Genomic DNA, 24,871 nt, shown 5'->3' on the forward strand with positions numbered 1-24,871 from the left:
AGAGAATATTTGAATGTAGGATGGTGGTATTTGTGCTGCTGAAGCTTTTCCTCCTTCCTCACAAGGTATGCAAGGCTCGTGTTGTTCAGTGCAGGATCAGAAATCCACACCCTCCGCTTCAACAGTATCATCAGTCAGGAGACCTCTTTGTTGGTGGTGTTGCTTCTCTGAGCTTCAACATAAATCCAGTAGAATTCAAAGAATATTCCCAACTGGCAGTGTTTGAAGACCTTATGTGAGCAGCTATTTTTTAAAGTTGATCTTCCATTTTCTTTATGGACACTAAAATTATTCTTCCTAACAGCTATGGTCTAGTGCATGTATTTTGCATAATGTGTCCATATTTGGCGGCTCAGTATTTTATCACCATTAGCCAAACTCCAGAGAATGTTAACTGATCACTAGTTCTTCTGTGTACTTCTTCTTGCCACCACATGAAAACATATATTTAGTCAGACTATTAGTCCACCTATTTTAGCGTTATCTCCTCTGCCTGGCAGGAGGTCTCTGTAGTGTCTGACAGAAAAAGGGCTTTCCCGTGACTAATTGTCCATGATAGCGACTTCATGTAAAATAAGTATACTGCACAACTTAGCCATACCCATTCCGATTGGCTTGAAGCAACCTCTGGAACAGCAATGAATTGGTCAATGAATAGTCGGTTGAGAATGGGCTCCATGTTTGCAGCTGGTGAATAGGACTTGAGCCAGACCGAGGGTGTTCAAGCATCCCTATGCAGCATATTAAATGTATGCCATATTCAGAAATAATAAAATTAATGTGTCAAGTCTAAAAAGCCAAAACTAGTAATTCCAAGTATAACCCACCACTCCCAACCACCAAAGAATGGTCCCTCCCAGTCCCATCCCATAAAACCAGGCCAGGGTCCGTGGTATTGAAAACTGTTTGAATGTACCCATAAAGTACCATGCTACATCACCCATGGTGTTAACCAGTACCATTTCATTAAAAATAAACCTGCATAGAAACTAGACTGAAATTGAAGTAAATAAATATAGTTGGGATATGCTGGCATTCTATAATCATAATGAGTGGTATATCAACAAAGTGTCGGATAAACAGTCATATTCCTTTCCTTTTATCCCTTAGAAGCTCCTTGATCAATTGATCTTGAGCAGCATATATCTAGTGTTGGAGGGATATAAGGACTGAAACAAATCTTGCCACTGACAATGTAGCCTTGGGGTCCCTATCACTTAGTAAAAAAGGCATTATGTCAGTCACAGAGGCATTGGATTTGTATATTAAAAGGGGGGAAATATAGTGCGATCGAAGTTCCTCATAAAAGCGGCATTCCAAAAGGGCATGGGCTAATGAGTCAATAGAGCCAGAAGAGCAAGGGCAGATCCTGTCTGAGTATGGTATATTCAGAATTCTGCCCTGCATTACCATAGAAGGGTTAGCATTCAATCTAGCCAAGCAAAAAGCTCTACAGAGACGAGGAGTTGTTAGATAATATGTATAGGCAGGCAGACCACGTGGAGGGGGTATTCCGAAGAACTGGGATGAACAGAAACGACGAGCACGAAAAGTAGTGCTGTTATAATCGAGCTCTTTAATGCGCTTTTTAATTTTGGCAAAAGCTTCAGTTTTCCCAAGATCTGATAACATATCCTGCGAGAAGCCCAACAACGCCAGTTTCTCATCTAAGATTTTTTGCCATGAGGATTTAAAAGGGTCATGCTTCAGAGAAGCTAGGAACCCCTCAGTGCTAAAGCACAGTTTAAGGTGTAGTTTAAAGGCGGCCAACCATGCCCTAGCTTCAAGTGACATTTGGCCAAACTCGGAACGAAGAGTAACGCCAGCAACACATCGAGGGGCATTTAGGGGTTTCGTAAGAACTGAAACAGTGGACAATCTATAGATTCATTGATGACTGAAACAGTCATATTGTTGGTTTGTGTCACCCCATCTTAGAACAGAAACGGCTTCAAGAATGCTAGTATATGGATAATTTAGTCTATAATTAAAGAAAAGATCATCTGTCCATCCATCTGTCCATCCACCTGTGGAGGGCATAACTCCTCAGAAAATAAAGCTAGGCACCTCAAAATTGGTTTCCGACTTCAGGATGATTTGTGGAGTTACAACACCAAACATGAAAGAAATCAGAACATCCTGGTCCAGGTTATCTCCAGAATACCCCCATGCTATTTGCAAAGAAAGCTAAGTCTGTCTGTGTGTGGCACAGCTCATCAGAAAATAAAACTGGATGATTCAAAATTGGCCATCAACTTCAGAATGGTTGAGGGTGTTGCAGTGTCAGCAATGAAGTGAACTGGACCGTGCTGGCCCAGATTATCACCATAGCACTCCCCACACCCCCCATGCAGATTGTTATAGAACTGAAGGTTTTCTGTCTCATAACTCATCAGAAAATACACCTCGGAACCTTAATGTTGGCCACCAACTTCAGGCTTATGCTGGGATTTGCAGTCCCCAAAATGAAGAGGATTGGATCTTCCTGATACAGTTTTGCTCTCGACTATCTCTCTTCTATCTGCAATGGGAGCAAAGGTTTACTCATGAGAAGCAGGTGAGGGCATGCAGTACAGAAAGGGATGGTGGAGAATATCCCCTCTGTGACAAAACAAAGGGAGTCTAACAACTTCCCTGACCTATCAGAGCCTGTGTGATGTAGTTGTTAGAGTGTCTGCCTAGGATTCAAGAGACCCAAGTTCAGATCTCCAGTCTGCTACAGAAGCTTGCTGGCTGGCCTTCAGCTAGACACACTTTCTCAGCCTAAAGTTCCTCACAGGGTTATTGTAGTGAGGTGACAATTGAGGACAGGAGGAGGATGTGAGCTGCTTTGGGTATCTCTTGGGGAGAAAGGTGGGGTATGGCATAAATCTAACCTTGGCTACAGATCAATGAAAAGGAAGACCGTTCTAGGTGTTGCTTCATCCTTTATTGCTGCAGCTCTTTCAGCAAGAGGCAGAACTGTTTCTTCAGGATTCAAAGTATTGTTCATTATAATGAGTGCAGCGAGTTACGGGGTTGGCAAGCAAGTGTTCCTCTAGTAAATAATTAAAATGGAAGAGATGCTGAATACAGTGTGATGATTTTCAAAAGTGTCTAGTGTCCTTCTGATACAGCATGCAACTCTCATTCCAGAGTTGTTCCTAAGAATTACCAACACATCCTGGCCTTGGCCTTTGCAGTAAAGGAGATCAATGAAAACCCTCAGATATTACCCAATTCCTCCTTGGGCTTCCACATCTTTGACAGCTATTTCAATGCAAGATGGACCTATGATGTCACAATGCGACTTATATCTTCACAAGACCAATTTGTCCCCAACTACAAATGTGACACCCAAAATAATCTGATAGCAGTCATTGGAGGGCTGGACAGTGACATCTCACTTCATATTGCCACTATACTGGGCACCTACAAAGTTCCACAGGTAAGATGTGTGTGTCTGCAGTATGGGAATTTACTAGCTCATTGACAAATTATTTTTTTCTTCCAGAACTGATTGTGGAGTTCAAAAAAACAGGGGTTACTTTTTGAATGACCCCCCCCATCTTTATGTTTCATTTGTAACTAGGAAAAAAAATGGAAACATATCCAGATGTAATTCATGTGGATTGTAAAGGATATGTAAAACTAGGACAGCTGTGTAGTAGCAGAACATCATACAGTATAAACATTCCTCACAATACTGTAGATGTGTTCAAAGTTACAGGAATCTCTTAACTCGGAGCTGGCCACCCTCAATTTTACTGAAGCAAAAATGAAAACCTTTCAATCTCAGTAACATGTCTAGGCAATAATGAGGACTTGAGGGAGAACTTCCCATTCTCCAAAAAGCCTACACCACTGGTACTGGACATGTCTGTGTTTTCATGCTGAGGGGAGTGGACACAGGTATCTATGACCTTTGGCAATCTGCCTTTGTAGCCAGTGTTTTTTAGAGAAATAAAGGATCGGCACACAGTGTCTTCTCACTATCCTTGTGGTGAAAAGGTTACCAAATTTTCATATGGTGAAGGGAATGTTGACTGACAATGTATTTCAAGAATGCTTCCTGCAACAACAGGTTTTATGTGAATAGTACCTGAAAACATAAAACTGGCTTGGACCCCAATTGATAAAAAATGGGATCACCCCACATTTAAATGTGTAGCACTAAAGAAATATCTATGAATGCACACAAAGAGCCTTGTCTCTGACATCTTGTGTGGGGTGTAAAGGCAGAATCATGAACGTTTTGAGGTATGTTGTGATGGAGGACCAGTCTCTACTGGTGTGAAAAGGGCTCTGCAATAACGGATTCCGCCTCGTCCAGATAAACTGTCCTTTCTGTACCTAGCTAAGTACCCCAAACTTAAAAATCACAACAGTTGCCACCCTCTGAACTCTGAAGACATAGAAAAACCATACTTCACTCTTAGTGCATCTCGAACACCTTTACATGGCATTTTAAAAAGGTAGGAAGCAGAAGACCTGCTTGAGTCCTACAGATTAGGTAGACCTATGCAAGTCACCATTCCCTCAGTCTCATCCTCTTATGCATCACACAGGAATGCTACCTGAAAGAGTTGTAAAGAGTGATTAGATGTACACGCAAACTGCTTTGAAAACTTGAGAGCAATAAAGACATCTTCTTCTGTATTTCCACCCCTTATCTATCTTTAGCTCACCTATGGCTCTGCTCCAGTGATGAAGGACAACTCCCCAGGCTATTCCATTTACCAGATGGCTCCGAATGAAAGACTTCAGTATGTTGGGATCACGGCTTTGCTGCTGCATTTCAAGTGGACTTGGGTCGGGATTCTTTTGATGGATGACAACAATGGAGAAAGGGTGGTGCAAACGTTGTCTTCAATGTTTTCCCAACATGGTATTTGTATTGCCCTGATAGAAAGAAGTCCCAGGTCAGATTTTGTTGGTGGGCTTAGAGATATGATGAACCAGGGAGCAAAAACATGTGTCAAAATCATGGAGAGCAAAGCCAATGTATTTGTGTCTTTTGGACAATCTTATTCTGTCAATGATGTGAGATGGTTGCCAAAGCTTTCACAAGGATTCTGGGAAACCAAAGGTAAAGTGTGGATACTGTCAGCTCAAATGGAGCTTGTTTCAATGGTCTATCAAAGGACTTGGGATGCAGACATAATCCATGGTGTTCTATCCTTCACGGTTCACTCCAACGATCTTCCAGAGTTTCAGAAATTTATTAAGAACTACAACCCTTCCAACACAAAAGGAGATGGTTTTGTCCAGGACTTCTGGCAACATGCTTTCAACTGTATATTCCAAGATCAAGTTCTGGATGATTTGGAAGGCGATATCTGCACAGGGGAAGAGAAGCTGGAAAGTCTACCTGGGACTTTTTTTGAAATGAGGATGACGAGCCACAGCTACAGCATCTACAGCGCTGTCTATGCCGTGGCCCATGCTGTACATGCCATGCATTCACTGCAAAGCAAGCACAGAACAATGATGAAGAGAATGGGGCTGAATGTTCGTGGGCAGGAGGAATGGCAGGTGAGGCTTGAGGAAGCAAATATGGGAAAGCACGTCAGCAGATGTTGCAAGAAGCTGTAATCTGTGTAGTAAACAATCTCCTCACAGTCTTCCTGTGGTCCCATTTTTATCTTCCCTTATCTTGCTTTGATTCATATTTCAATCAGGAGTCTCTGTTTTCCCCTTCTTCTCAGCATACTACTAGGTGGCAACAATACAATTTGAAGTTTGAAGACATGGTGGGATTGCCTCTAACACCAACAGACCTTTTGTAGTCTAACAGACAGGATAGCCTGCACTAAGGAGCGAAAGTGAATAAGTACACAGATCAGCAGTTAATGAATAAAACCAAGCTTAGTCAACTTAATGTCTTCATTTCATGAGTGGGAAGTCACTCCTAAACATTTATCCTTTTCCTCTTAGCTCCATGACTTCCTCAGAGGGATTGCATTTAACGACAGTGCCGGGAACAAAGTTTCATTGAATGAGAATGGGGAATTGGAAGCTGGATATGACATTATGAATTGGGTTATTTCCTCCAACCAATCCTTTCACAGAGTGAAAGTGGGGAAAATGGACGCTAAGACTACTCCAGAATGTGCATTCACCATCAAGGAGAAAGATATAACATGGCCAAGCTGGTTTAACCAGGTAGGGTCCACTGAAACTTGAGAAGTCTTTTACCTGTAGATGATAGGAGTATGCAAAAAAAAAAAAAAATTGGTACTTTTCAGGTTTGGGTTTATTGGGCCCGATTTTGGGGGGTTAAAACCAGAATTCACTGAATATACATAATGGTAAATGGGCATTCGGCTTTATTTCAGGGTTCCCGAACAAATTCTGGTCCATTATAGCCTATGAATTTTTTTCAAGTCTCTGGGGGGAGGGTTTTTTGAGGTTGAGACACCAAATTTGCAGCACAGCTGCAACGGACTCTCCTTAGACTGACACCAAAGTTTGGTGAAGCTTGTGACCTGGGGTCCAATTTTATGGGCCTGCAAATGGATCACCCCCATCCTCCAGCATTTGTGAGCTGAGCTGTCAATCAGTTTTCAGGTTCAGAAGGTCAGTGTTACTGAGAACTGTTGGAAAGAGCTGATTGGCAGGCTGGCACCTCAAAGTCTGGGGACTCTGTTCGTACCTCGGGTGCATAGCATGATGTCCATGCAAATTAGCTTCCACACTGAAGAAAATGGCCTAATCACAGGAAAAATAAGGCACAGAAAACCTTTATTTTGCTGGCAAATGACATTTTGTGAACAGTCCTTTATTAAAGTCATCAGAAATCTGATGTCAGAAGATGATCACGGTGCAGGGAAATGAAGCCACTACTCAGGGTGACCTTCAGTTTGAGAGCAGGTTTTCATGGGCTGGTGGTGATATCCGAGTGAGCCGAACTCATGACCAAGGTGGCTTTTCTGAAGAAAATTGCTCATCTGCCTGGGTGAGAAGCCGGATCAACAATTGATGAAGCTAGTGCTTTGTGGACCCACGGCTGCCGGGCAGCGCTGGCTTTAAATCGGTGCGGGGAGGGGTGACGTCAGGACACCCCACCCGGCCACTGCGAAGGGAGGGGGAGAACCGCGAGGTCAGCGTGGCCTCGCGAGACGGCGACGGGCAGCAGCCCAGTCCTGCAGAGCCTCTCCCCTTCCTTGCATCTTGCCCGGTAAGTCCACAACGGGGGGACCTGTTAAGTCAAGTCCCCCTTTTTTTTAGTTGGAGGGTATATCCATCTGGATGGGACTGGATGAGCCCTGTCTTTTAAAATGACCCTTCTGCTATCCAGATTAATCCACTGAATGGTGATTTTCACTGGACACTAGTAAGCTTTCGAGGGTCTGATTTTGAAACAGTCTGTGCCGTGCAGTGAATAAGCTTCTAGAATGGACCCCTTCCTAAGAAGTGGCATTTTATCTTACTTAGCTTATTCACCTACTATAGGCAGGACAGTGAGGACAGAATTTAGTGAACTTAAACAAAGTTCTTTTTATTGTAAAAGGTTCAAGCAGAATATATGAAATGTAAAAATATATGAAACAGAATATTTGAGTCTTAAAGATAATGCAACAAAATGCAAGTTCACTCTTACAATAACTTCAAGGATTTCAGATAATCGGTCTGCATACAATCGTTCTCATCTGTCATTTTCTCGATCAGGCCCAGCCAATTTCTGTGTGCTGTGAGAGTTGCCATCATGGATACAGCAAGAAAGTGAAGGAGGGAGAGCCATTTTGCTGCTATGACTGCATCCCGTGTCCAGAAGGAAAAATTTCTGACCAGAAGGGTAAAATAATTGTGCAGAGTAATCTGTCCATTTTGCTGCAGCCATAGGAACAGGCTTTTAAAACCATCAGCATATGATGATTACCTGGACTCTTATTTTGAACATTGATTGAAAGGGTAGCGGGGAGGCATGGGCTGAGAGGAAGCAGCTGCTCACATGTGTATGTTTCTGAATTGATTCCCTGTCCTGAAGGGATAATGGAGGAAAGTTCAGATGAGAAGAAGAGTTGATTTTTATACCCTGCTTTTCTCTACCAAAAGGAATCTCAAAGCAGCTTACAATCACCTTTTCTCCCTCACCCCACAATAGGCAGCATGTGAGGCTGATGAGGCTGAGAGAGTTCTGAGGAAACTGTGACTAGCCCAAGGTCATTCAGCAGACTTCATTTGGAGGAGTGGGGAATCTAATCTGGTTCTCTAGATTACAGTCTGCCGCTCATGTGGAGTAGAGGAGAATCAAACTCAGTTCTCTATGTTAGAGGCTGTCACTCTTAACCACTACACCACACTGGCCATCTTCCTGTGTTGGAGCAAAGTTGTTAACCGTGATCCCAAAAGTTGGATTGTCCCTTGAAATTGACACTTAAACAATTCTGTGTGGTTGGTTGCTTAGAGTCTTCAAAGGAAACAGAGAAAGTTTGTCTGGTCTTAATAACCATGGGTTACAATATTCATTTAAGCAATGTGTAGTGATAGCTGTAGACATCATTGTGACTCCACTAGACCAAAAAAGTTGTAATCTTTTCAGATCTTATAGCTTTGGAGAACACTGTGTAGCATCCTGAACATTAGTTCCCATCATCACCTTCCTGTCATGTTTCAGAAGATCAGCATTGAACTACTCCAATTTTAAGAGGAAAACTGTATGTAGGAGTCAGTTACAATGTGCTAGTATGTGTTCCATCAGATTTTGAAAGAAACCTTAAATTTTCTTTTTTCAGACTCGAATGACTGTTACGAATGCACAGATGAAAATTATCCAAGCAAAAACCAGGATTTTTGTATTCCCAAATATATCACCTTCTTGTCTTATGAAGAACCTTTGGGACTCAGCCTAGCCCTTTTTGCTGTTTCATTCTCTTTGATCACAGCTCTGGTGTTGGGAACATTTATAAAGCACCACAACACTCCAATTGTCAAAGCCAACAACCGGAGCCTCTCCTACACTCTCCTTGTCTCTCTTCTGCTCTGCTTCCTCTGTTCTTTGCTATTCATTGGTCAGCCTGAGATGGTGACTTGCCTCCTGCGCCAAACTGCTTTTGGCATCATCTTTTCAGTGGCTATTTCTTGCGTACTGGCCAAGACCATCACTGTGGTTCTGGCTTTCATGGCTACCAAACCAGGAAGCAGGATAAGGAAATGGGTGGGGAAAAGACTGGCCATCTCCATTGTTTTTTCCTGCTCTCTCGTCCAAGGAGGAATTTGTGCTCTCTGGCTGGCAATGTCTCCTCCTTTCCCAGATGTTGACATGCACTCAGTCATTGAAGAAGTGATACTGGAATGTAATGAAGGATCCTTGATTCTGTTTTACTGTGTGTTGGGCTATATGGGTTTCCTGGCCATTGTCAGCTTCATTGTGGCTTTCCTTGCCAGGACGCTACCTGATTCTTTCAACGAAGCCAAGTTTATCACCTTCAGCATGTTGGTGTTTTGCAGTGTTTGGTTATCCTTTGTTCCAACCTACTTGAGCACCAAAGGAAAATCCATGGTAGCTGTGGAGATCTTCTCTATCTTAAGTTCTTGTGCTGGTTTGTTTAGTTTAATTTTTGCCCCTAAATGCTATATAATTTGGCTGAGGCCGGAGTTAAACAACAGGGAAGGCTTAATACGAGCAAAAGCTCCAAGAGTATAATGGTAATTTTCTCTCTCCAGTAATGCAGAGATACGTTTGCTAACTTTTCTGCTTGTGCAGTTTGAGGATGTGGACAGGATTCTTGGAAGCTTTTCCACATGCTTGTATAGGCAACCTTGTTTTATTTCAATTTGCAAATATTGCATTTTCAATCAAGCCTATTGGTACCATTTCCCCAACAGCCTGTGTTCACTTTGTGTCTCTGTGTCACATTTTGGTAATTCTCGAAATATTTCAAACTTTTTCATTATTATTACAGTACACTGCTTTGTTTTTTTTAAGACATAATGCTATTGCACCCTTAATACAGTACAGAATAGTTATCATAATCATTTATTGAATGCAGTCAATGACCAACATAATTGCAGTAATACAATATAATTACCCCAACATTTATTGGGCCGTCTCTCATGCCAACAGCGATCTCCGTATTCTGATGGAAATGTAACAGAACTTTGCCTCTGTATATGAAACAGTGGTGTTCTTATCTTCTAGCTGAAAATTTGCCATTGAAGTAGGGCTGTTGAAAAATAAATTCGGTATAGTTCGGCTTCGGCAAAATTCGGCCCGTTTTTATTTGGGCCGTGCCGAAGTCCGAACTCCCCCGCTTTGGGTCCCCGGAAATTCAGGGGGATCCGGAGTTCGGGGGAAAATTTGGCCCCCCGCACGCCTTCAGGGGGATTCCCTGAAGGCGCGCGGGGGGCCCTTTAAACAGATCTGCGCCTCCCAGCTGGGAGGGCAAATATCATACAGTTATTCTGTCTTTGAGATGGAGTACTCCTCTCCTTTGCCTATTTGTCTAAGCATAATTTGATACAAATACAAAAGCTTATCACATGGCCAGGGTACTCCCTTCCATTAGCAAGTTTCAATACAAAAGAAGAAGAAGAAGAGTTGGTTTTTATATGCCGACTTTCTCTACCACTTAAGGGAGACTCAAACTGGCTTACAATCACCTTCCCCTCCCCACAACAGACACCCTGTGAGGTAGGTGAGGCTGAGAGAGCATGACTTGCCCAAGGTCACCCAGCTGGCTTCATGTGTAGGAGTGGGGAAACAAATCCAATTCACCAGATTAGCCTCTGCCAGTCATGTGGAGGAATGGGGAATCAAACCTGGTTCTCCAGATCAGACTCCACCACTCCAACAAAACAAGACAAGCATCTTCAGGGCAGTTTCAAATTAATTTCTGTAGTTCTAAAATCCAAACAGAACTACAATAATGAGAAAATGGATAATTCACACAGAGGAGGCTCTCTCTGAGGGTGTTATTCTGTCGCCATCTTGATGCTCCGGCTCTATCTCATCCCCCCATGCTTTTTAACATCTATGTAAAGCCTCTGGGAGAGGTTATGAAGAGATTTGGGTTGACACTCAACTCGATCTCACCCTGCCAGCAGATCTCAGGGTGGCTGTGGGAACGGTGAACAGGTGCCTGGAGGCAGTTTTGGAAGGGACTAGGGCTAGCAAGCTGAAGCTTAATCCTGACAAAATGGAGGTGCTAGTGGTGAGGGAAAGTGGCATTCTGGACCACAGTAGTCCAATATGGAGGTGACAGGAGGTGACTGATGCATGGATCACAGTGGAAAGGTCATTCCTACATATATCTTTATCAAGGAAAATCGATGCTGTTAGTGGAATACCTATTCTGAACTGCTCATTGTCCCTGGGAAAGTCCCTTATCTTTAAACAGCGACTGCATTGCTGCATCCAATATTACTGCATTACGTTACTGTTTGTAATGGACTGTCTGCCCCCTACATTACATTTAGCTTTGTTGGGTATTGTAGCTATAATTAGTTGAGGTTCATGGTTCCAAATAAAGATAAATGTATCAATCATTGCCATGTATTCAAGAGTCACATACACATACATACATAATCTTTATTGGCATAATAACAGCATTAAAACATGCATTAGTACAAACACCCTAAAGGAAATCATATTCTATCATAAATTATCTATCTGTTAAAATCAGTGCATAAATAAAAATGTAGTGGGAAAAATGTTGGACGAAGAACTAGTACATCCAGATTCAAATCCTCATCCAGCCATTACACTGGCTGGGTGAGTTTGCAGCACTTTCTCTCTAAGCCTAACCTACTATTCAGGATAAATATGAGAATGAAAATAAATGAGGGGAGCATCATTTATGGATTCTGAGATCCTTAGAAGGAGGGCACAAAAATATTCAATGGATAAAGTTTTCTCTGGCAATGCTGTTTGCCTAACCAGTGGATGGAGATTTTCTACATTGATCTCAATAAATAAAATGAGAATCATACTCATAATTTCTTTGTACCAAGATACTTCAGGGGTTTTTTTATTATGAAAAAGGTTAATCTGAAGTTCTGGCAGGTCATCCTTGGGTGATAGTACCCGCCCATCTAAATCTAGACAATAGTGGTATATTTCTGGCCCTTCTCTTCATGTCAGCCATTCTGAATCCCAGAGTGCCCTAGAATCTACCTCAGGGGTATAGAAACTTCTGTTCAAAGTGAATAAATAAGTTTTCTTCTGGAATTCCATTGGGAGCCTCCAGCTGTTACCATTTCTTCCCACTTGAATAAACAAAAGAGCCATAATTTGATTCTTGCTCGTCTGAATCCCCGGGGAATTTCCATATGCTAATTTATACCTAGTAACCCAGACTGTGGGAGATGGTAAAAATATACCTCTTCACATATGCAATTGATAGACACTAGAAATAGAAATCCATGAGTTTGATCTCTGCAAACTCAGGCTTCATGTCTATCTTCAAAGTGAATGTTCTTGTTCTTACTTATCCAGCTGCTGTTATCTTGGAAACAGTAAAGATAGCCCTTTAGGTATTAAAAGTAGGATTAGTGTCGAGTGAAAAAATTTGCACTTGGGATGTTGGTATTAGTGTTGTTGAACCTGGCTTTGCTTTCTCGCTGGGTATCCAAGACCCTCATTGTTAAGTGTAGGATTAGAGATGCACACCCCCCTGTGCAAGAGTACCACCAGTTAGGAGACTTCTTTGTTGGTGGGATTGCTTCTCAATCCTTCAACATCAATCCAATACCATTCAGCGAATGTCCCCAGCCAGCATCGGTTGACGAGCTTGTGTAAGCCTTTATTTATTTCCATATTTTCATTCCTTCTTTGGCTATTTGAAACCTAGGAGCAAGAGATCCTTAGATCCTTAGAAGATCTGAGATCCTTAGAAGGATCAATGGATAAATATTCAATGGATAAAGTTTTGTCTGGCAATGCTGTTTGCCTAACCAGTGGTTGATGGTTTTCTACACTGATCTCAATAAATAAAATGAGAATCATCATAATGCCCTGAGCTGAGGCAGGTGCTAGGGCTCCTGGAGATGACTCCAGATGACCCCGGAGATCCCTTCCAACTCTATGCTTCTATGATTCTATGATATTGGTATTTCAGGGGGCATTTTTGAATATGTACAGGGATCATAAAGATGATACAGAATATGTTGTGATTATTTTTTTTTAAATTGTGAAATATCCTTCTGCTAAACTATACAACTCTCATTTTAGCCCGGTACCTAAGAATTACCAGCATATTCTGGCCATAGTATTTGCTGCAGAAGAAATCAATGAAAACCCTCAGATCTTACCCAATGTCTCCCTGGGCTTTCAAATCTATGACAGCTATTTCAGTGCAAAGTCGACCTACCGTGCCACACTGCAACTTATGTCCTCTCGAAAGACATTTGTTCCTAACTTTCAATGTGACACCCAGAAAAATCTGCTAGCAGTCATTGGAGGACTGGACTCCCAAACCTCCCTTGACGTGGCGACAATCTTGGGCATCTATAAGATTCCACAGGTAAGATAGTTGAGGGTTTTAGAACCTAACACTTCTGTTAACATATGGTTTGTTCCTCAGAACTGATTGTTGGGTTGAAAAAAAGGAGAAGTGAATGTATTTAAAATATCCAGAGTGACCTTATTTTCCTGCATGGGACAAAGGCAGCTTTGACTCTCGAGAGACTATACTCCGTAAATCTTGTTGGTCTCTAAGATGCTACAAGACTCAAATTTAACTGTTCTACAGAAGACCAACACAGCTACCCCCAGAAACTTGTCTTAATGTGAATTTCACATAGACGGAAAGAAAAACAGGCTTGATGGTTTAGTTATAAATAAAATGAGCAGGGATTTAATTCAAGCAGAAAAGGCAACAATCAAAGAAGCAAGAACATCAGTACTGTGTGGCACAATATATGAACCTTTCTTTCAGTATTATAAATGCTCAACGATTTTATTTGGTTTACATGGTGTTGATAATGATAACTAATTAACCATTTACCTGGTGGTATGAGGAATTCAGCATTGGTAGGTCCCACGCCACAACAGAAACATCTGTAGGAAGCTGGGATTTTCAAAATGACAGTACTCACTGGAATGGAGTACAGGGACTTTTGGGAGGCCCTCCCACATTCTGAGGGCAAATTTGCCGGAAATCAGTGAAACCTTGTATATTAAAACTGACACCTTTTCTTTTTACAAAATAAGCACACAATAAGAAATAGAAATCCAATTCCACATTCTGGTCTTATTTGAGGCAACTCCGATGCAGTTCAGCAAAGTTTCATCTCCCCCCCACCCCAATGCATTTTTAATACCTAGATAAAACTGCTGGGAGGGATCATACAGAGATTCAACAGTTCACTGTCGATACATAGTTTTAGCTTTCAGTGTCAACTAAAAATATGGAAACACCGCCATGGAGGGCGAACAAGCTGAAACTTAATCCGGACAAGATGGCAATTCTGTGAAGTTGAAGCCAATACTTGGTGTTCAGCATAATCAGAGGGGCTTGTACTTCTCTGAAAACCCACATTTGTTATCTGGAGATGCCTCTGGATTTCTTCTGCCCATAGAAACACAGGTGACAACATCACTTGCGGTTCTTAGTTGCTCAGCTGCTGAGGTTGATCTTGGAGAAAGCTGACCTGGTCACAGTTGCAGACACTTTGGACATAACACAGACTAGTTTACTATAAAATGCTTCATGTGGGGCTGCCAGTGAACGCAGTGTGAAAGTTTGACGACTTCAGATGGTACCAAATGGAGCAGCTAGAGCATGAACAGAGAACTGCTGCAAAAACCAATAGGAAAATGTGTGTGTGTGTCTGTGTGTGTGTGTGCGTTAAATGCCGTCAAGTCGCTTCTGACTCACGGGGACCCTATGAATCAATCTCCTCCAAAACATCTTGTTGTTAACAGCCTTGCGCAGGTCTTGCAAATTGAGGGCTGTGGCTTCCATTATAGAGCCAATCCATCTCTTTTTGGGTCTTCCACTTTTCCTGCTGCCCTCAACTTTTCCTATCATGATTGTCTTTTCCAGTGACTCTTGTCTTCTCATAATGTGACCAAAGTACAATATCCTCAGTTTAGTCATTTTAGCTTCTAGGGTCATTTCAGGCTTGATTTGATCTATAACCTACTGATTTTTTTTTTTTTTTGCAGTCCATGGTATATAACACACTAGCATCTATCAATTACACTAACTTTCAGTTTGTTTCCTGGCCCAATTCAAAGGATTGATATTGATTTTGAAATCCCTAAATGAGTTGGTCCCAAGTTCACAGAGGTCGGTCTCCAACACTACACTCAAACTTGGATTCTGAGATCATTTAGGAGGCTTTAATGAGGAAACCTGTGGTTCCCCCCCCCCCACAGTTTTAGTTTGCTTTGATCCAAGAAAATCCTTTCTTGACCACCACCTTTAGATTATGGAGAACTAACTTAGAAAGTGCATTTCTCTATTCCTGTATTATACATCTTGAAGAACCCAAGGAATTACGTATTCAAGAAGGCCTTTGACATTGGGTAAAGTTGTTATATTTCCATCCACATTACAGTTTATTGTGATTGTATTTATGCTCTTGGCCAGTTGTTTAGCAGCAGTATTAGATGGAAAAATATCATACAGTTATTCTATCTTCCCACTCTCCGTCACCTTTAGCTCATATATGGGCCTGCTCCAGTGACAGATACACATCCAGACCTTGCCCTCTACCAGATGTCCGCTAACGAAGCACTTCAGCATGCAGGGATTCGGTCGTTATTGCTGTATTTCAAGTGGACATGGATTGGGATCCTTGTTAAGGATAATGACGATGGAGAAAGAATTGTGCAGAGTTTATTTCCAGAGTTTTCCAAGCATGGTATCTGCTTTGCCTTCGTAGGATATTACCCCGGGGAGAATTTTTACAATGACGTTCCACACACATTTGAACAGGGGGCAAAAATACATGCTCAAATAATGGGCAGCAAAGCGAAAGTATTTGTAGCATTTGGAGAATCTTATTCTGTCAATAACCTGATGTGGTTGCCATATTTGTCAGATGGAGAAAACATGCCATGGAAAACAAAAGGTAAAGTGTGGATACTGGCAGCCCCAATGGAGTTCAGTTTATATGTTTATAAAATAGTTTTCGATACAGATGAAATCCATGGTATTCTGGCTTTCCAAGTTCATTCCAGTGATCTTCCAGGATTCCAGAAATTTGTTGAGAGAAGAAACCCTTACAACACTGAAGGAGATGGCTTTATACAGAAGTTCTGGCATCATGTCTTCGACTGTAAATTCCCAAATCAAGTTCAGGGGCAGGAAATGGGAGAAGAAGCAGAGATTTGCACAGGGCAAGAGAAGCTGGAGAGCCTTTCTGCAGGTTTTTTTGAAATGAGCATGACTGGCCACAGTTACAGCATTTACAATGCTGTCTATGCTGTGGCCCATGCTATACATGCCATGTTATCATTCACAACCAGGCATGGAAGAGTGATAAATGGGGAGAACTTTAATATTCCAGGTCAAGGCCAATGGCAGGTAAGCCTTTTGCAAGCAAACAGAAGATCATCAGTTTTGTGGATGGAAAAAAAAGTTTACTCCAAGTTCTTCTTTTGCAAATGTCCTCTTCCTTCCTCTTCCCCTAGTTCATATTTCAGTTAGCAGTTCCGGTAGTCATCCTTGTGGTCTACAAACTTGCTATACACGGACGGGAAGGTGTTGTGTTTAGGGTTTGTTTCTGGAAGTTCATCAGGTCTCCTTCCTTTGCATGGTCCTCTGCTTCCTTCCTTGTGTCTGATGAACATGACAGCAGCAGCCTTAGGGATTAGTACTCTATTGCTAGACCACTTACTGGGGAGATACACCTTTGTGGTCTTTGTATGTGTGCCTCCCAACTCTGATATGGGATCTTTAGTTGGGTATGCTGAGACATGTACTTTGGGCAATATTTGGGGAAATTTTTTTGGGGGGGAGCTCTTTACATTGAACGAAACTGGTCTCTGTTGAACACAGCCAGAAAAGCTGCAAAAGGGGAAGCAGATTTTAGAATGCAGTGGGAAAATACTAATTGCACAAAATCAGATAATGCAGTCAAAAGCCATTAAACCATTTCTAGCAGAAGTGGTCATGTTAAGCTAGATGTTTCCACAGATGCTTGGTCAGACTGGAGCTCACCCTGTGTATTGTTTCCTAAATGGGTGGGAGGGAGCAGGAGGGAAGAGAAGGTTCCACAGACTGGGGAAGGAATAATGGAGCTTGAATCAGTGAGTGGAGTGAGGTAATAGGGAAGGGTTTAGGATGGGCATTTGAAGCTTAGATGAGCAAGACAGAAAGAAGTTCTATGGTGTTAGCCTAATTGCTCGGTTATGAATAAAATGGGGAAATTAGCGTTCAATAACCGTCAGTGGGCATAACCTGGGATCGTTAACCAACGTTTACGGAAGTCCAATCCGAGATTCAAGAGAAAAGACAAAGGCAAATGGATGTAGTTAAAAGATTTTTACTTAATTCATAAAATATGTTCATAAGCACACATGCATCAAATACACAACGTTCATACAGATTCTAAGAGCAAAAAGAGAGGAGGAGCGTGATGGTAGCCAATGTGGCAGGTTCAGATGACGGGCGATACTGTACCTGTCCTGAAAAGGGGATGTCCTGAGATCCGTGGACTAAAGCACTGGGGTAAAAGGGGCAGAGTGTCGGGTTTCCCAGGGAGGAGGAGAATGGGGGTGGGCTATGCAAAGTCCAATTAGCAGAGTGATGGCAAAGAAGCCAAGGGAAGACCTAAGATTTTTGGTTATGGATCCCGGGGTCGCCAGTTATACTATTTTTCGAGAGGGAGGGTGATGGGATTACCCTCGCGGCTCCCAAGCTGAGACAAAAGGTGACAAAAGGATTAACGATCGGCTGCTGGGGTGGGGGAAAATGATAATTTGGCAGACTATACTGTTCCCATTGATTTATGCAACCCTGGGGGAGTCAGGAGTCTCTTGCTGATGGGCTTTGCTGCTAATACAGGAGTTGCACATTGCGAAGTCTGAGAATGTCTTGCTTTGCATAGCCGGAGGAAATGCTGTTTATTTGTTGCATTAAAGTCTCTTAATTATTAGCTGATTGAGTCGATCAGCTCAAGGGGTAGGGGGGAAAAGTGTTGCCGGTGGGTGCATGCTGTCTGCTCCCTGCGCGATGGCTTCCACTGGAATGGGGCACTACGATCGGTGGACTGCCTCTGGATTGCTGGAGGGTTGACCTGGCCTCTGCTCCTTGACTGCCAGTATGCAGGATTATAGAGAGCTCCTTTCCAAGTGGTTTTAGGCTTGCCGCTTGCTCTGGAGTGGTGGGGAAATGAATTGACTGGGGTTGCCATGACCAGTCTGGGAAATAAGCAACCCATATCGTAACAATGGTGCCCAGGAGCTGATCAGTAGTAAAATAGGGAAGAGTGTGTGGATATTGCTAACAAAGAGTAGCTCTGAGAGAGTGGAGGAGGGAGAGGATGCAAAATAACACAAAAAGAGGGATAGAGATAGGGTTGCCAACCTCCAAGTAGTTGCTGGAGATCTCCTGCTATTACAACTGATCTCCAGCCGATAGAGATCAGTTCACCTGGAGAAAATGGCTGCTTTGGCAATTAGACTCTATGGCATTGAAGTCCCTCCCCAAACCCCACCCTCCTCAGACTCCACCCCCCAACCTCCCACTGATGGCGGAGAAGGACCTGGCAACCCTTGATAGTGACATGGGGGGAAGCGGGACAGGAATTGCAGGAGCAAGAGAGAAGTGGAGAGGGAGGAGGGGGACATCCTCACATTAAGAAAGAGGGCAGAAGGTCAATTCCTGAAACATGAGCATTGCCAAGAGTCCCAGTGCTGGAGGAGATGTTAAGCCTAGTCCTCCTGCAAGATATGCTGGCCAACCCACAAAGTGTTTGCTTCTCATTGTTTAGCCACAGGAGACTCTCCTCTACAACTCAGCCTGCTACTCAAGAGAATGATGGCTTGTTTCAGAAAAGGAGTGTCATCCCTGGATGCCTCCAGGTGCTCAACAATTTCCCCTTTTTATGTTCTTGCCATCTCTATTGATGGGTTAATATGCCTAAGGCCAAACATGTTTATAGAAGAAGACCTAGACTTACTAGGCCTCTTGCCATAGTGGGAGGCCTCCTGCTGGCAACTCTGTTGCCTGCCACCACTTCAAGCAGCGTTGGGGAAGGAATGGAAAAACACAGCAACATCACAGATGTTGCTAGGTCTCTTCCAGGTACAACCCGTAAGTGACAAAGGGTAGCTCTAGCTTCCAGTGATTCCCAGAGCTACTCTTTGTCACATCTGGGTTTTACATCACCCAGAGGTGATGTAGCAATGATTCATAGAGTTACCCTTTGTCATTTCCAGATTGTACCCGGATGAGACATAGCAACATCAGCAAGATGTACAAATCAGCAACAAAAGGAAGCCAATTTAAATGAGATCCTCCCATCCAAATTCTATTCAGTATTTTTAAAGTAACCTCTTAATCCCATTCTGTGCTTATGGTTATAATGGGTGAACTGGCAGTGTTGCGAATGCCAGCATGTGGAGGGCAGAGTCTGCTTTTAAATCTCTCCACAGATTTTTAAGCCTCTCCTCAATGCCCAGGCACCAGCTCAACCAAGCCAATCAGGTTGTGCATCATAAATGAATTTGAGTTGACCACTGAGATGCTCAGAGAATCATTGGCTTCATGTGTTGGCGTGTGTATTGTAATAGTATGTTCAAATTAGTGGTTGCATCGATTGGAAACCTTTCAGAAAATCCCCACTGGTAAGGCATATCTCATCTCTGAAAATATAGTCTCATTCTGCATTCTAACGATTGACCCTGGACCCAACACATGACCTGTGTCAAAATCATATATTTCTTGCTTGAAGGACACATGTGCGCTGAAACAGCCTGAGGACGAGGAGATATTTGGGTCTGTAGCAACAGAAAATGTGGCCATATTATCTTCTGAAATGGGACAATAGTTTCTTTCCTCAACGATTTCTGTTGGGGTAACAGTGTGTGTGTGTGTGTGTGGGGGGGGTGCCCACCAAATTTTGGTCCTGGGATACTGAAATGAAAGGAAACCTGCCTCCATTTTGGACAGACATTCAAAAATGCCATTCTTAAGGATCCAAGAAACTATGGAAAAGTTGCAGCCTTTGATAAACTCTTCTCCTTTTCCATCGAGCTCCATCACTTCCTTAGAGGTGTTGCCTTTAACAACAGTGCTGGAGACCACATTTCATTCAACAAAAATGGGGAGCTGGTAGCTGGATTGAATGTTATGAACTGGATTAGTTCCTCAAACTTCACCATTTATAGAGAGAGAGTTGGGAGGATGGATCCCCAGGCTCCTCCAGAGGAAATGTTCACCATCAACGAGGAAGTCATACAATGGCCATGCTGGTTTCACCAGGTAAGGTCCAATAATATTTGGTTGAGGAAGTCTTTCGATAGTGAATCTGCACTGAGTGTGAAAGGTGAAGTTCATTGGACACCAATGAGTCACAGTGAAGTGCTGGGCTTAGTTTGAAAATAATTTGGGGTGATGTTTGGGGTGTTTGGGGTGATGTTACAAATGATAATTCAAAGCTAAACACAGTGAAACAGCTAAAGGTAGACTGTCTGGTGGGCGAGAAGGAAGCAGGAAAAGGAGAGGGTTAGGGGGGCTGTCAGTGAAAAGGAAGAGGCAATAGTGGGGAAGGGATACAGGGGGAATGAGTTGCACCTTGCAAGCCCTTGTGGGTCCCCTGCTTATACTTAATAAAGAATGAATTATTAGTTAGCCAAATGTACACAAACTCAGCATTTCAAAGATTACAGAAGAAGGATTGTGGGGAGCAAAGGCTGAGTGGCTTCCTCGTAGCTAATCATTTATAAGCAAAGTGATCTATTACAATGAATTAATCTCAATAAAACCATACTCATTTTTATTTGTTGAACAGAGACAACCTGTTTCCATATGTAGTAACAGTTGCCAGCTTGGTTATTTCAAGAAAGTGAAGGAAGGAGAGCCTTTTTGTTGTTACAATTGCATCCCATGTCCAGAGGGGAAGATTTCATCTCAAAAGGGTAAGAAATTGTACAACAATTTCCATATATCATAGTTCTCTTTAGAGCTTTCTCAGCCCCACCTACCTCACAGGAGTCTGATGTGGGGAGGGGAAGGGAAGGTAATTGTAAGCCAGTTTGATTCTCTCTTAAGTGGTAGAAAAGATCAGCATATAAAAACCAACCCTTCTTCTTCATCAGAGGAAATAGCATTTAGTATTATGCCCAAGTCATGATTTAAAAAGTAAAGGTAGTCCCCTGTGCAGACCCATGGGGTGATGGCACGTTACAATGTTTACTAGGCAGATTATGTTTACGGGGTGGTTTGCCATTGCCTTTCCCAGTCGATTACACTTTACCCCCAGCAAACCAGGTACTCATTTTACTGACGTCGGAAGGATGGAAGGATGGGTCAACCTAGAGCTGGCTACCTGAAACCAACTTCCGCCGAGATTGAAATCAGGTTGTGAGCAGAGCAATGACTGCGGTACTGCAATTTACCAATCTATGCCTATGTAGCATCCTGAACTTAAGTTCTCATCATCACCTTCCTACCACATTTCAGAAGATCAGCAATGAAGAACTCCTCCAATTTTAGGGGGGGCATGTATGTAGGGGTCAGTTAAAATGTGCTGGAATGTTTTACATCAGTTTTCAAAGAAATCTTAAATTTTCATTTTTTCAGACTCGAATGACTGCTATAAATGCACAGATGAACAATTTCCAAGCAAAACCCAGGATTTTTGTATTTCCAAGTACATCATCTTCTTGTCTTACGAAGATCCTTTGGGACTCAGCTTAGTCTTTTTTGCTCTTTCTCTCTCTTTGATCACAGCTCTGGTGTTGGGAACATTTATAAAGCACCACAACACGCCAATTGTCAAAGCCAACAACCGCAGCCTCTCCTACACTCTCTTCTCCTTGTCTCTCTTCTGCTCTGCTTCCTCTGTTCCTTGCTATTCATTGGCCAGTCTGAGTTGGTGACCTGCCTCCTGCGCCAGACTGCTTTTGGCACCATCTTTTCAGTGGCTATTTCTTGCATCCTGGCCAAGACCATCACTGTGGTTCTGGCTTTCATGGCTACCAAACCAGGAAGCAGGATAAGGAAATGGGTGGGGAAAAGATTGGCCATCTCCATTGTTCTTTCCTGATGTCTTGTCCAAGGAGGAATTTGTGCTCTCTGGCTAGCAACGTCTCCTCCATTCCCAGATGTTGACATGCACACAATCACTGAAGAACTTTTACTGAAATGTAATGAGGGGTCTGTGACTTTCTTTTACTGTGTGTTGGGCTATATGGGTTTCCTGGCCATTGTCAGCTTCACGGTGGCTTTCCTTGCTAGGAAACTACCTGACACTTTCAATGAAGCCAAGTTCATCACTTTCATCATGCTGGTGTTTTGCAGTGTTTGGTTATCCTTTGTTCCAACCTACTTGAGCACTAAGGGGAAATACATGGTAGCTGTGGAGATCTTCTCTATCTTAACCTCTGCCGCTGGGCTTCTGTTTTTGATTTTTTGCCCTAAATGCTATGTTCTTTTGCTGCATCCCACGCTAAACATTAGGGAAGGATTAATAAGGGGGAGTATTCAAAACAGATAATGGACATTGTTTTTTTTTTTAGTAAGTGAGACATACATTTCTATATATTATAATGTTCCTGAGAGTTTCCTGTAAGTAGATTTCCAGTATAAAGCTGTCAGTGAAGCAGGAAGCTTCATGAGGAAGTAGGTGGGGAAAGGACTGGCCAATTTGATGGTTCTTCACTGCTCTTTAATCCATCTTATCTCAAGCCTAAAAGCTTGTTAGCTCAATCCAGAAAGAAACCATAGCACATACCAGACAGGAGTCCGAAGGACTATAAATCTTTGAGACGTCGTACTCCTCTCCTCTGCCTGTCTTCCTAAGCGTAATTTGATACAAATACAAAAGCTTATCACATGGCCAGGGTACTCCCTTCTAATAGCAGGTTTCAATACAAAAGAAGAAGAAGAAGAGTTGAATCCTATATTACTGCATTACGTTACTTTGTGTAATAGACTTTCTGTCCCCTACATTACATTTTGCTTTGCTGGTTATTGTAGCTATAATTAATTGAAATTCATGGTTCCAAAAAAAGATAAATGTATCAATCATTGCCATGTATTCAGGAGTCACACACACACATATCCTTTATTAGCATAATAACAGCATTAAAACATGCAGTAGTACAAACACCCTAAAGGAAATAATATTCTATCATGAATTTTCCATCTGCTAAAATCAGTGCATAAATAAAATTTCTAAGTTTCTCCTTCTCATAACCCAGCAGATAATGCCATCCAGACACTTTAAATCAAATACACTGGTACATATTTAAAGAGAGCCATAATCAGAGGAACACTCTAGAACAAGGATTTGGAACAATACACACTGTGTATGTGTGTTAAGTGCCATCAAGTGGCTACCCCATGAATCCATGTCCTCCAAAACTTCCTATCTTTAACAGCCTTGCTCAGGTCTTGAAAATGGAGGGCTGTGGCTTCCTTTATAGGCTCTATCCATGTTGGACTGTAGAAAACCCACCAAACAAGAAAGCTTTAATGTAGTGAGACAGAATGTAGGGGGGAGAACTAGGACATCCAGATTCAAAGCCTCATCCAGCCATTACACTGGCTGGATGAGTTTACAGCACTTTCTCTCAAAGCCTAACCTACTATACAGGATGAATATGAGAATGAAAATGGATGAAGGGAGCATCATATATGGATTCTGAGATCCTTAGAAGGAGGGCACAAAAATATTCAATGGATAAAGTTTTGTCTGGCAATGCTGTTTGCCTAACCAGTGGATGATGGTTTTTCTACATTGATCTCAATAAATAAAATGAGAATCATCTTTGTAATTTCTTTGTGCCAAAATACGTCAGGTTTTTTTGAATTATGAAAAAGATTAATCTGAACTTCTGGTAGGTCATCCTTGGGTGATAGTACCCATCCATCTGAATCCAGAAAACAGTGGTATATTTCTGGCCTTTTTCTTCATGTCAGCCTTTCTATATCCCAGAGTGCCCTCGAATCTACCTCAGTGGTATAAAAATCTTCTGTTCAAAGTGAATAAACATGTTTTCTTCGGAATTCCATTGGGAGCCTCCAGCTGTTGCCATTTACTTCCACTTGAATAGTCAAAAGAGCTATAATTTGATTTCTTGCTCATCTGAATCCCTGTGGAATTTCCATATGCTAATTTATACCTAGTAACCCAGACTGTGGAAGATGGTAGAAATATACCTCTTCACATATGCAATTGATAGACACTAGAAATAGAAATCCACGAGTTTGATCTCTGCAAACTCAGACTTCATGTCTATCTTCAGAGTGAATGTTCTTACTTATCCAGCTGCTGTTATCATGGAAACAGTAAGGATAGCCCTTTAGGTATTAAAAGCAGGATTAGTGTCTAGTGAAAATATTTGCACTTGGGATGTTGGTATTAGTGTTGTTGAACCTGGCTTTGCTTTCTCGCTGGGTATCCAAGACCCTCATTGTTAAGTGTAGGATTAGAGATGCACACCCTCCTGTGCAAGAGTATCACCAGTTAGGAGATTTCTTTGTTGGTGGGATTGCTTCTCAGACCTTCAACACCAATCCAATACAATTCAGCGAATATCCCCAGCCAGCATCGGTTGAAGAGCTTGTGTAAGCCTTTATTTATTTCCATATTTCCATTTCTTCTTTGGCTATTTGAATCCTAGGAGCAAGAGATCCTTAGATCCTTAGAAGATCTGAGATCCTTAGAAGGAGGGTACGAAAATATTCAATGGATAAAGTTTTGTCTGGCAATGCTGTTTGCCTAACCAGTGGATGAAGGTTTTCTACATCTATCTCAATAAGTAAAA

General features: G+C 42.3%; 1 protein-coding gene and 1 pseudogene across 1 annotated transcript; both read left to right on the top strand.

Moving 5' to 3' along the window:
• The first annotated feature begins 20 nt into the window (after window positions 1-20).
• On the top strand, window positions 21-9,628 carry LOC130490475 (vomeronasal type-2 receptor 26-like). The gene is made up of 6 exons (XM_056864302.1): window positions 21-235; window positions 3,136-3,427; window positions 4,663-5,514; window positions 5,917-6,144; window positions 7,651-7,777; window positions 8,718-9,628. Exons 1-6 carry the CDS (start codon window positions 21-23, stop codon window positions 9,626-9,628), a joined length of 2,625 nt encoding a protein of 874 aa, XP_056720280.1.
• Window positions 9,629-11,633: 2,005 nt separating this feature from the next.
• On the top strand, window positions 11,634-22,596 carry LOC130490476 (vomeronasal type-2 receptor 26-like; annotated as a pseudogene).
• The last annotated feature ends 2,275 nt before the right edge of the window (window positions 22,597-24,871 follow it).

Source organism: Euleptes europaea, chromosome 18 (genome assembly GCF_029931775.1).
Source record: "Euleptes europaea isolate rEulEur1 chromosome 18, rEulEur1.hap1, whole genome shotgun sequence".
NCBI classification, from domain to species: Eukaryota; Metazoa; Chordata; class Lepidosauria; order Squamata; family Sphaerodactylidae; genus Euleptes; species Euleptes europaea.